The sequence below is a fragment of the Petaurus breviceps genome, unplaced genomic scaffold (assembly GCF_028583685.1).
Source record: "Petaurus breviceps papuanus isolate PSGF00001 unplaced genomic scaffold, PetGlider_PUasm1.0 91041, whole genome shotgun sequence".
NCBI classification, from domain to species: Eukaryota; Metazoa; Chordata; class Mammalia; order Diprotodontia; family Petauridae; genus Petaurus; species Petaurus breviceps.
Genome location: NW_027187400.1, coordinates 42,940,990 through 42,952,348, shown reverse-complemented (window position 1 = coordinate 42,952,348; position 11,359 = coordinate 42,940,990). Strand labels below are relative to the sequence as shown.

At 44.8% G+C, this 11,359-nt stretch overlaps 1 protein-coding gene across 1 annotated transcript in view; it reads left to right on the top strand.

The window, feature by feature from the left end:
* Window positions 1-511: 511 nt before the first annotated feature.
* LOC138154621 (cytochrome P450 2B6-like) overlaps window positions 512-11,359 on the top strand; it is a 22,481-nt gene continuing 11,633 nt past the window's right edge. Inside the window, exons 1-8 of the mRNA XM_069079602.1 lie at window positions 512-679; window positions 2,537-2,699; window positions 3,241-3,390; window positions 4,954-5,114; window positions 6,284-6,460; window positions 6,926-7,067; window positions 10,823-11,010; window positions 11,204-11,345. Coding sequence (XP_068935703.1) covers window positions 512-679; window positions 2,537-2,699; window positions 3,241-3,390; window positions 4,954-5,114; window positions 6,284-6,460; window positions 6,926-7,067; window positions 10,823-11,010; window positions 11,204-11,345 — 1,291 coding nt within the window. The remainder of the gene's footprint in view (window positions 680-2,536; window positions 2,700-3,240; window positions 3,391-4,953; window positions 5,115-6,283; window positions 6,461-6,925; window positions 7,068-10,822; window positions 11,011-11,203; window positions 11,346-11,359) is intronic.

Below are 11,359 nucleotides of genomic sequence, written 5' to 3'. Positions count from 1 at the left end.
TTCACCTGTGCCAATTAGCAGCTGGGGAAAATTATGAGACATTCCACTCTCACCAATAAACACTTGGATAATTATGACCGTATCAGCGTGGGACCTGTAAAGCCATAGTGTGAGTTGGGTGTGGGGGTGGGCCTACAAATTGAAATAGAAATAGATTGATTGCAAGAGGCTGTGGTCTATAGGTCTCCTCCTCCTGACTGTACTTTTGGAAAGAAAAGGAGAGGGACAGGAAGAGACAAATGGTCAGTCAGGAGCCTGGGGAGAGCCAGGTGGCCCCTAAGGGGAAAAGGAGCGTCCTACCTAGGCACTACACCAGGGAAGGACCTTCTGGTCCTGTTAACAGTTTGTTGTCTTAGCCTGGAGGCTGAAAGGGGGTGAGCCAGTCCTCCAGGCATGATAATTACCTCACTGTGAGTAAGGGGTGGTAGAGCCTTCTTTCTTGGCTGAGATAAAGGTTCAGGTCAGGCAGTAGGCAGGGGAAGGAGGGGACTGAACCATCAGAGGACAAGCTATGGATGCTGGAAGCCTCCTCCTCCTCCTGGCTGTCTTCCTGGGCTTCCTTCTGCTCCTAACCCAGAGACTCCAGAAAGGCAACCTCCCTCCTGGGCCCCGACCTCTGCCTCTGCTAGGCAACCTGCTGCACATTGCCCCCCGTGGTATCCTCCTGTCCTTCTTGGCGGTGAGCTATCTTTTTGTCTGGGTGACTGAGTGGACCTAGGACTTCCCTGGGCCAGGGTAGTGCTGTGCCTACCTACAATGATGTAGTTGTCTGCCCTATCTTCTCTCCGGCTGAGAGGAGTGCTTTGATATCTCTCAAAATGAGGTGGATTGGGTGAGGAGTGTGTTGGAGAACCCTGGATACCTTCTGAGATCTGGGTCTGATGTCTGCTCCCCTGGGATTAAGCACTCTAAAATTATTCATCAATGAGTAAGATGTGGTGAGTCAGAATCTTGGGAAAGGGGGAGAGGTCCCCAAAGAAGTGGACCTCTGGAAGCTTGGTCCTGTAGTAGCTGCTGTGGATAGAGGTGCTAGATTTGGTGTCTGGAAGACCTGGGTTCAAATCCCAGCTCTTCTACCTATTACCTGGACATCTTTGGGCAAATTACTCCAGTCACTTGCCTTAGTTTCCTCATCTATAAAATTATGTTGAATTAAGTAACTTCTATGGTCCCTTGAGCACATAGGTGGCACTATAGTGCATAGAGCACTGGGCTTGGAGTCCCAAAGACTCGTATTCAAGATGAGTTCAAATCTAGCCTCAGACACTAGCTGTGTATCCCTGGGCAAGTAATTTCACCCTGTCTGCCTCAGTTTCTTCATCTGTAAAATGATGCTTCTGAAGTGACTTCCAAGGTTCCTTCTAACTCTGCATTTATGACCTAAAGGAGCAGGGTCTGAGGTCTTGGCTGGATATACAGGCAGATGAAAACAGAAGGGAAAGAAATGGGAGAAATACTTGAGGATTTGGAGCCTGAGAGCCTGGGCATAAATCCGGATTCTTTCCCTTCTTAGCTAAAATCCCAGCCTTTCTGCAGCCCAGCTGCTGTTAGTGTCTTCCCTCTGAGATTATCTCCAGTTGACCCTGGGTATAACTTGTCTGTGTGGAGTTGTTGACATGTTGTTTCCTCCATTAGAAGGTGAGCTCCTTGAGGGCTGGGACGACTTTGGCTTTTCTTGGTATCACTAGTGCTTAATGCACAGAGTGCACACACAGGTTCATGATGCTCGTTGACTTGATTTACCAGCTGTGTAATTGGGGGGAAATCACTTAGCATCTCTGAGTCTCAGGTCTTCATCTGTAATAGAAGAGACTGGAACTGATGAGTGGTGTCAAGCTCATATAGACACGTGTCCTTGTGGGGTGCACATTAACTTAGAAAACCTCAAATTAACATCATCTATGTTGTAATGTAAATTTGTTTTATTAAATATTTCCCAATTACATTTTACTCTGGTTCAGGTCACACCTTTGGTGAATGGACCCAGAATTTTACATCTCTGGACAAAATGATCCATAAAGCCCTTTCTCTCTAAATATCTTTATTTCTTATCTAAATAAATATTCTTTGAGTATAGAACAAAGGATGTCAGAACTGGCAAGGACCTTAGAATTTGTTTTTCAGTCATGTCTGACTCTTCATGATCCTATTTGAGGTTTTCTTGGCAAATAGAGTAGTGTGGTCTGCCATTTCTTTCTCCACTTCAGTTTACAGATGAGGAAACTGAGGCAAACAGGGTGAAGTGACTTGCCCAGGGTCACCTATTTAGTAAGTGTCTGAGGCTGGATTTGAACTTAGGAAGATGAGTCTTGACTCCAGAGCCAGCACTCTATCCACTGTACCAACTAGTTGACCTTAGAATAGAGAGGATGTTAATCCTAGAAAGAAGTTAGAGACTATGTTATCTAAGACCTCAGTTTTAGACCCATACTGTGGGGTCCAGAGCCTGGGGCTATGGCCAGAGGGCTGAGACCGTCGGGGTACCCAGGACAGCAGCTTGGCAGGAGCATGACAGAGTGGTGGGTCTGCCCCACAGTTTCGAGAAAAGTATGGGGATGTCTTCACTGTCTATCTGGGTACCCGGCCAGCTGTTGTCATATGTGGACCAGAGGCTATGAAGGAGGCTGTGGTGAAGAATGCGAAGGCGTTCAGTGACTGTGGGATCCTTGCCTTAGCTGATGCAATCTTCCAGGGATATGGTGAGCAGGATGTGGAGAAACTAAATGTGTGTGGGTAGGGCAGAGGGTGAGGATCAGTGCAGGAAGGACCCAGTGAGGAAGGCAGGGTGATAATGAAGACCAGCATCAGGATGGGACTCAAGGTGCAGAAGGAGAAGTCAGGGAAGTTTGGGGATCAGTGACCTGGGGGAGATGGGCTATGGGAAATGGTCTAGGAAAATGCTAGGGACAGATTAGAAGAGGAGGGTGCTAGGGATTCAGGGAGGAATAATGTAGCAGATAAGGCATGTCAGGGAGGGACATTGGAGAAAATGGACAGAAAGCCAAAGAAGGTGAACCTAGGGAAAGAGGATAGAAGGGGACATCAGGATGGGGGAAAAGAATTGTGGGGATGAGGAATTTTGGGGCCAAGAGTAGGAAGAATCAAAAGGAGTTCTTTGGGGGCAGATGTTGGAGGGCATGGACTTGATGGTTAAATATGTGATACATTGATTATCTGAGTGGGGAAGTGTCCCAGCTCCCTCCCTCACTCCCATCCCCTCTTCCTTTCTCTTTCCCCCAGGGTTCTTTTCTAGTGGTAGACAACATTGGAAGACACTTAGAAGATTCTCACTTACTGCCCTCAAGGACTTGGGGATGGGAAAGAAGAGTGTTGAAGAGAAAATAAAGACTGAAGCCCAGTGCTTGGTAGAGGAACTGCGGAAATCCCAAGGTGAAGGGAAGAGATGGCAGGGACAGGCGCAGACATGCAGAGAGATGGAGACAGATCCACAGACAATAAAAGGGAGAAGCAGAAAGACTCAGGCAGACGCAGAACAAGACAAGGGAGGGAATGAGAGAGGCACAATGCCTAAGCATGAAATAAAACACAAATTGGCTTTCTAAGAGTCCCCAGCATGGGACATATACACGAGGCAAGCAAACACCTGTGGTGTAGTAGGAATCATTTGGAATATTGGTTCATGTGTGCTAATTTTACATAGGTAAAAATCCAGCCAAGGGGTTTGAATTAGGTCAGAGTTGAGGCAGTTAAGGTGATAGAGTGGATAGAGAACTGAACCTGGCCTCAAAAAGACCTGAGTTCAAATCCAGACCCAGATGCTTCCTAGCTGTGTGACTTTGGGGAAGTTACCTAACTTTTGTCTGCCTCAGTTTCTTCATCTGTAAAATGGTGCTAATAACAGTATGGACTTCCCAGGGTTGTTGTGAGTATCAAATGAGATAATATTTGTAAATTGTAACTTAGCACAATGCCTGGCTCATAGTTTGTGCTATTTAAATGGTGACTATCATTGTTGTTTTTTTTTTTTATTACTTACCAGGGAATATTCTACTGAGCTGTTCTGGATTTTCCCTTTCTCTGCACTGGTTAGGTCCTTTCTGGCAGTCTGATACTCCAAATGGAGCTCAGCATGGGGTTTTTCTCTGACTCCTGGGTTACTCTCTAGTTTAGGAGATGATATATTGACTGTTAAAATATGAAACTTATTTATATTTCGACTTGATTATCTACACCCTTTATGAGCATTTCACTTTCTCAGATCTCTTTTCTTGCCATTCATAGATTCTGACACTTAGTATGTTGTGAGCATGTAGTCTTAATAATGTGCATTACAAATGCAAAAGACAATATAAACCCTCCCCATCACATCAATTCCCTCCCATGTCTTTGGTGTGGATGTTGCTATTTCCAGAGCTCATGCATAATGGCAAGCTTGTAAAAAAGGAACAGGGGAGAGAGTTTTACACCCTTATCTAGTACTCAAAAATCCAGAAAACTAGGGACAATGGAATTCTGCCTGGTTCACTAGCCATAGGGCTCATAGAAGCTACAGGCACCCAGAACAGTCAGTTCTGGGCAACACTGAGTTTGGTACAGCACAAACTTTCCCATTAGGTTCAGCCTTCAGCTGCTCTACTGGCCCTGCTCAAACTTATTATTCATGACTTCCATCATCTCCCCTCCAAAAGTCAGAATGGGAAGGGATAGAGGAAAGTATAGAGGGCAAGTCCCAGATGGTGTCCTTTTCTCTCCTACTCCTGTCACAGAATGGACTCCAGAAGTGGGAAGAGATGGTCCTTGTCCCTTCCCAGAGTCTCAGAATTCACTCCTTCTGTGAATCATTTTCTTTGACCCTAAGGATTTTCACAGGGAGAAAAAAAAACCAGATTCTCCTGGGCTTCTGAACAAAACAAAGAGACCCAGATAGGAGACACCTGGGAGCTTCTTAGCAGCCCCCTAAATTCTCTCCTTTCTTTTCTCTCCTTTCTCCAGGGGCCCTTCTGGACCCCACCTTCCTTTTCAATTCAGCCATGGCCAACGTCATCTCTTCTCTTGTGTTCAGTGAGCACTTCTCATACCAGGACACCCAGTTTCAGGGACTACTGAACATGTTAACTGAAGCTTTCACCATCATCAGCTCCTCCTGGATTCAGGTGGGACTTGGGGACCCAAGGAGGGGGAAGACAGGGATGCACAGGGAGACATCATGGACACAGAGAGAGGGAACCAAGGGATAATAAAGAAGAAAAAGGGAGAGGAGCACATAGGGAGGGGGATAAGGGGAAATGGAAAGGGGAGGACAGAGGGAAGGATGAGAGGAGGGAAAGATGCAGGGAGGCAATGAAGATTGTTTTGTATCCCCACAGCCAAGCAAAGGGACCAGAACACAGAAAATGCTTCAAAAGGTCTTATTGAGGGGTGGCCAGGTAGCACAGAGAGTAAGAGTACTGGCCCCAGTGTTGGGATGACCTGGGGATTGAATCCGGGCTCAGACACTTAGCACCCACCCAGAAACACCCAGCCCTGTAACCTTGAGCAAGTTACTTTACCCCAATTGCTTAGGGGCAGCCAGGTGGCTCAGTGAGTAAGAGCACCAGCCCCAGTGTTGGGATGACCTGGGGTTCAAATCCAGGCTCAGATACTTAGCACCACACCCAGAAATAACTGGCCGTGTAACCTTGAGCAAATTACTTAACCCCAATTGCTTTTTTTTTTTTAAGTCTTATTGAAATACGGAGAGAGACTGAGAAAGACAGGGAAAAGACAAGAGACAAACACACAAAGACAATGTCAGAGTAAGAAACAGCATGACTGTTCTAGTCCCTAATATGGTGACAGTGGTGATGATAACAATATTTAGATTTATACAGCACTTTAAAGTTTGCAAATCTCTTTTCAAATCTTGCCTCATTTGATCCTTGCAATGGTCAGTTAAGTATCTGAGGCCTAATTTGAACTCAGGACTTGCTATAGACTGTATTACCTAGCTGCAGCAGGAATATGACGCAAATATATGTGACATTTATGGGAAGCCATGAGGTAGTTCTTGTCTTCTATTCATTTGGAATATTAAATTATATTTCCAGTCAAATAGATAAAAATCCAGAAGGGAGAAAAGGGAGGAAGGACAAAAGGAAGGGGCCATAGAGACATAGAAATAGGGTTTTTGGATGGGGGCAGGTTGGGGTTAGGCATACGGCAAGATCATGGTGGGAGGGAGGGCATTTGGATCAATCCCAGTGAAGTGTACTGAGAACTGAAGGACCTGTGAGGGTTGGGAAGCAGCCAGGCCTGAGTCTTACCCCTTGTCCTCTCTCCCCAGTTGTTTGAACAGTTCCCACATTTGCTGAAGTTTTTTCCTGGACCCCATCGCCGTGTATTGGAAATTGCTCAGCACACCAAAGACTTCATTGCTAGCAATGTTGAGAAGCACCAAGAAAGCCTGAACCCCAGTGACCCCCGGGACTTCACAGACAGTTTCCTAATCCACATGGAGAAGGTGAGTCTCCTCTCCTTCCCCTCCCTCAACACACAGGAACTAGTGAGACTCACAGGGAAAGACTGTGATGGGGTGTGTTTGTATGTGTGTGTGTACAGAGACAGATAGGCAGGAAGAGATGCAGAGAAGCCCAGGAAAGATGGAGAGACACAGAGGCATGGGGAGAGGGACAATAGGAAGGGAGAGCCTGAAGGGAAGAGATAGAGAGACAAGGCTGAGGAGGAGGAAGAAAAACCAAGCCAGAGAGAAAAGAGTGATTCTAAGAAAGAGGAAGAGGAAGACATGGGAGAGGAAACACTAATATACACGTGGGCTGACAAAATGGAGACAGAAATGGGCAGAGATCAGTCTAGACAGAGGACAAAGTCTCTGAGGTGGATCCCATAAAGAAGAGGGAAGAGATACATGAAAGGACTCTGCCAGCTCTCTCTGCCCCCTTTCTCTATTTGTTGTTAACCACCCTAGGAGAAGGAGGTCTCGGCTTCTGAGTTTGATCACAAGTCCCTCATCTTTACCATCCTGAATTTGTTCTTTGCGGGCACTGAGACAACTAGCACCACTCTGCGCTACGGCTGCCTCTTGCTTCTCAAATACCCCCAGGTGGCAGGTGAGCAGGCATTTTGGGCATCCATGAGGCTCCTGGAGGTTTGAGGACTGAGATCCTAGAGGCTAATATTGTAATGTTTGTGCTACTCCTGGCATAACAGTGGACCTTGGGCAAGTCCTTCCTTTCTCTGGGCCTCAGTTTCCCCATGCAGAAAAATACAAAAAAGACCTGGACAAACTAGCACATTGGACTGAATCTAGTAGAATGAATCTAATAGGATTGAATTAAGTTAAAGTTTTACATCTTGTTAAAAAAGGGACTTAAGTATAAGATGGGAAGTCACAGTTAGACAATAGCTTGGAAAAGATCTGGGGGTTTTAGTATGTTACAGGCTCAATATGTAGCAGCTGTGGGATGTGCCATTTGGAACAGTCAATGGGACCTTGGACTCCATGAAGAAAGGCATAGTTTCCAAGAACAAGGAGGTTCTGGTCCTGCTAACTCTGTACTCTGCTCTCATCAGAACATAACTGGAATATTCTATCTGATCCTGGACATCACAATTTAGGAAGGATGTTGATAAGCTGGACAGTATCGGGAGGAGGGCAACCACAGTGTTGGAAGGCCTTGAGTCCTTGTCATATGAGTAGCAATTTAAGAAACTATGTATGTTTAGCCTGGAGAAGAGAAGACTTGGGGGATGGGAGGTGGGGCAGGAAGGTGATAGCATTCTAGTATCTGAAGGACAGTTCTGTGATGGAAGAAGTATCCTTCTACCTGCCACCAGGGATCAGATCCGGGGTAATGGGGGGCGGGGGATTACAAAGTAGCCAACTGAAGTTCCAGGCAAAGAAGTTTCCTAACCATGAGAGCTCTTCCAAAGTAGAAGCAAATGGCTGTTTCCGGAGGTTGGGTGGGGCGTCCCCTCCCTAGGGGTCTTCAAGCTGATGCTGACCACTTGTTGGGTGTGTTGTAGTGGGAATTCTTATTGCATTGTGTAAATTGTTCTAGATGGCCATAGAGGTTCTTTCCAACTCAAAAAATATCAAGGGAAACTTGGATGGTCTCCCAAGGCACCAGTTGTGCTGCTCAGTGAAGTTCACAAACTTTGTCCTCATTTAAGCTAAGCTGCTTCAAGCAACTTCTGGGATGTCTTGAGAATCAGATCTATATCTTGAACATATTTGACCTCAAGAGTGGAAGCTAAGTGGTGCAGTGGGTAGAGTGAGGAAGACCTGATTTCAAATTCATTTACTAGCTTTGGGACCTTGGGTAAGTCACTTAACCTCTGCCTGTCTCAGTTTCCTCAACTGTAAAATAGGGATAAAAATAACACCTACCTCCTAGGGTTGTTGTGAGGATCAAATAAGATAAAATGCTCAGCAAAGTGCCAGGCAAATAGTAGGTGCTATATATATGGTAACTATTATCATTATCAAAATCATTGTTATTAATAATAAAAGAGACAGTGACCTTGAGGCAGCAAGAAACAGAGGTTGCCTTCCCTCTCTACATAATTTATCCAAACATTAAGTAAGACCAACCTGAGAAACAAATCCCTATGAGATGCTTCTCTTTCTACTTCCCCATTCAGAGAAGTATCCTCTCATCCCTACTCTGGTTTCCTACCTTAAATTTTGACTCTGATGAAACACTCTTTTGGGGCTTGTAATACTGAATGAAGCAATGAATGAATGAATGAATGATTACATGCCAACCACTGTTCTAAGTGCCAGAGATTCAAATAAAAGACAGAAGCGATTTTTTCTGTTAAGAACTGTTATTTGTATTGGGGAAATAAGACATTAAAGACAGTTCATCCAGAGGGCAACACCCAAAAGTCCTAAGGGGCAGTGGTAGGGTAGATGGCAAGGTCCAAGGGTTCTTAAGTTATATCGATAGGTCAGTCACATGAAAACACCTTTATTAAATACTTGCTATGTGCCAGACACCATACTGAGGTTATAAAGAAAATGTTCCTACCCTCAAGAAGTTTTCAGTCAAATGGGGTTGACTCCATATAACTTTAATTCTGTACTATATATATATATATATATATATATATATATACATATATATGTACACTATATACATTGGGGGGGGGATCAACAGAAGGAAGGTACTAGTGTTAAAGGGGATCAGGAAAGTTTCTTTCAGAAGATGGGACTTTAGTTGAAAAGCAAGCCAAAGAAGCCAGGAGATGAGGAGCAAGACTAAGTCAGGTGACAATTCCGGAGGTCTGGAGGGTGTAGATGTATCACAATTGGTAAGACCTGGAGTACCTTAGAAAGTGGTGGCAGGGCAGGTGGAAAGGCCTAGAGGACATTAAGAGGCAGTTTCAGGGAGGGGGCAAGGCCTGGGAAGGGTTCTTCATTTCACCAAGAAGAACTAGGTTGATGATTCCCATTTCATCCAAGTTCTGTGATTTTTTTTTTTTACCTTGAAAACAAAGCAGGGAATTAAGGGGTTTCTACAGTAGATCTTTCATAAATATTTGGGAAATGAGGAGTTAAATGACTTTCCATTTGGCTTTCCAAATAGCTTTTTAAAAGTCTAAGGAAACCATGTTGCATGGTTATTCTTTATTCAACCCATGAAAGCTTTGCTCCTAATAGGTACTCAGTCAATGGTTGTTAAATGAATGAATGATGTCTCCCATTGTCCCAGACGTTCTTAGGCAAGTCAAGTGTGAGTGCCCCTTAAAGATTCCAGGTTAACTTTTCCTGAATGGGCCACACTATAGAAGTCGTTGGAGTTGTTGCTGTAGTAAGTAGTTTTTCAGTCCTGTTTGACACTCCATGCTTGGGGTTTTCTTGGTTGCTTGTTCTTCTTCGTTCTTGAAGAGGACCAAATGACATCACCAAGTTAGAGTCAAGTTACAATGTGTCTGACTATGGCTGATCATCAGTATGAGCTCAGAATGCTCTGCCACAGGTTGGGCACAAGTAGTTACATGTGAACAATGAGGACAGATTCTCTAAATTTGTGTATCTTGCATTTCTTTTGAGCTACTTCAATTTTGCTTTACTCATAGAGCACATCACCTCTGATGAGGGTGGTCCCATGCCAGTGTCTCCCATGTCACAAATCAATTCAAAATTCTTAGGAGAGAACTTGAGTGTGTCTTTGTATCACTTTTCCTGACCACCATATGAATCCTTGCCCTGTGTGAGTTCTCCATAAAAGAGTCTTTTTTTCAAATGTTTGGCATTTGAACAACATGATCCGCCCACTGGAGTTGCTGTCTCTGCAGTAGCATTTGAATGCTTGGCAGTTTAATTCAAGAAACAACCTTGGTGACTGATATCCGGAGATAGTTCAAATTCTGCTGGTAAACCCTGTGGAGTTCTCATTTTTCATTCAGAAGATTCTGAATTTCCCCATCATTTTCATCAAACCAGTCTTGATGTTTGTGAGTATTCTGACCCAGATGAGCAAAAGCAGTTCTATATACCAGATCTCTGAAAGGAGTTTTCTTGACAAGAGGTACTGGAGTGGTTTACTATTTCCTTTTCTAGCTCATTTTATGGAAGAGGAAACTGAGGCAAACGGGGTTAAATGACTTGCCCAGGGTCACACACATAGTAAGTGCCTGAGGCTAAATTTGAATTCAGGAAATTGAGTCTTCCTGACTTTCAGTCCTGGCACGCTATTCACAGCACCACTTAATTGCCCACATCAGGTTCCTTTACTTTATTATGAATGCCACCAGGCTGGTTGGTAAAGCAGTGGCACTCACTCATCTGACTGTTCTCCTATTTTCCTCTGTTGCCCTTCCTGTGAATTGGGTTTCCATGTCCCTTTCTCTGCCTCAGAGAAAGTCCAGGAAGAGATTGACCAGGTGATTGGGAAGAACCGTCCTCCAGAACTCAAGGATCGAGCCAAAATGCCCTACACAGATGCTGTCATCCATGAGATCCAGAGATTCAGTGACCTCCTCCCTCTGGGCATACCTCACATGGTGACTGAGGACACCTCCTTCCAAGGCTATCTTCTTCCCAAGGTAGAGTTATTTGAGGTCCCAGAGTCCTTGGATTGGTGAGTGCCCAAAGTCAATGCTTGCAGCACCCCTGATGTGGGCACACTATGCTTTTTTCCTTTTAGTACTTTCTGTTAGAGATTCTAGACTTTTCCCAGAAGTAAGGGGAGCACCATTCCTACCTACTTTGAGTCCTTCTCCCTCACATTCTTACCAGGGTATTAATGTGTTCCTTTTCCTGAGCTCCAGTCTGAAAGATCCTCATCATTTTGAGAAGCCACATATGTTTGACCCCAACCACTTCTTGGATGCCCAAGGAGCTCTGAAAAAGAATGAAGCCTTCATCCCTTTCTCCATGGGTAAGTGCATGCAT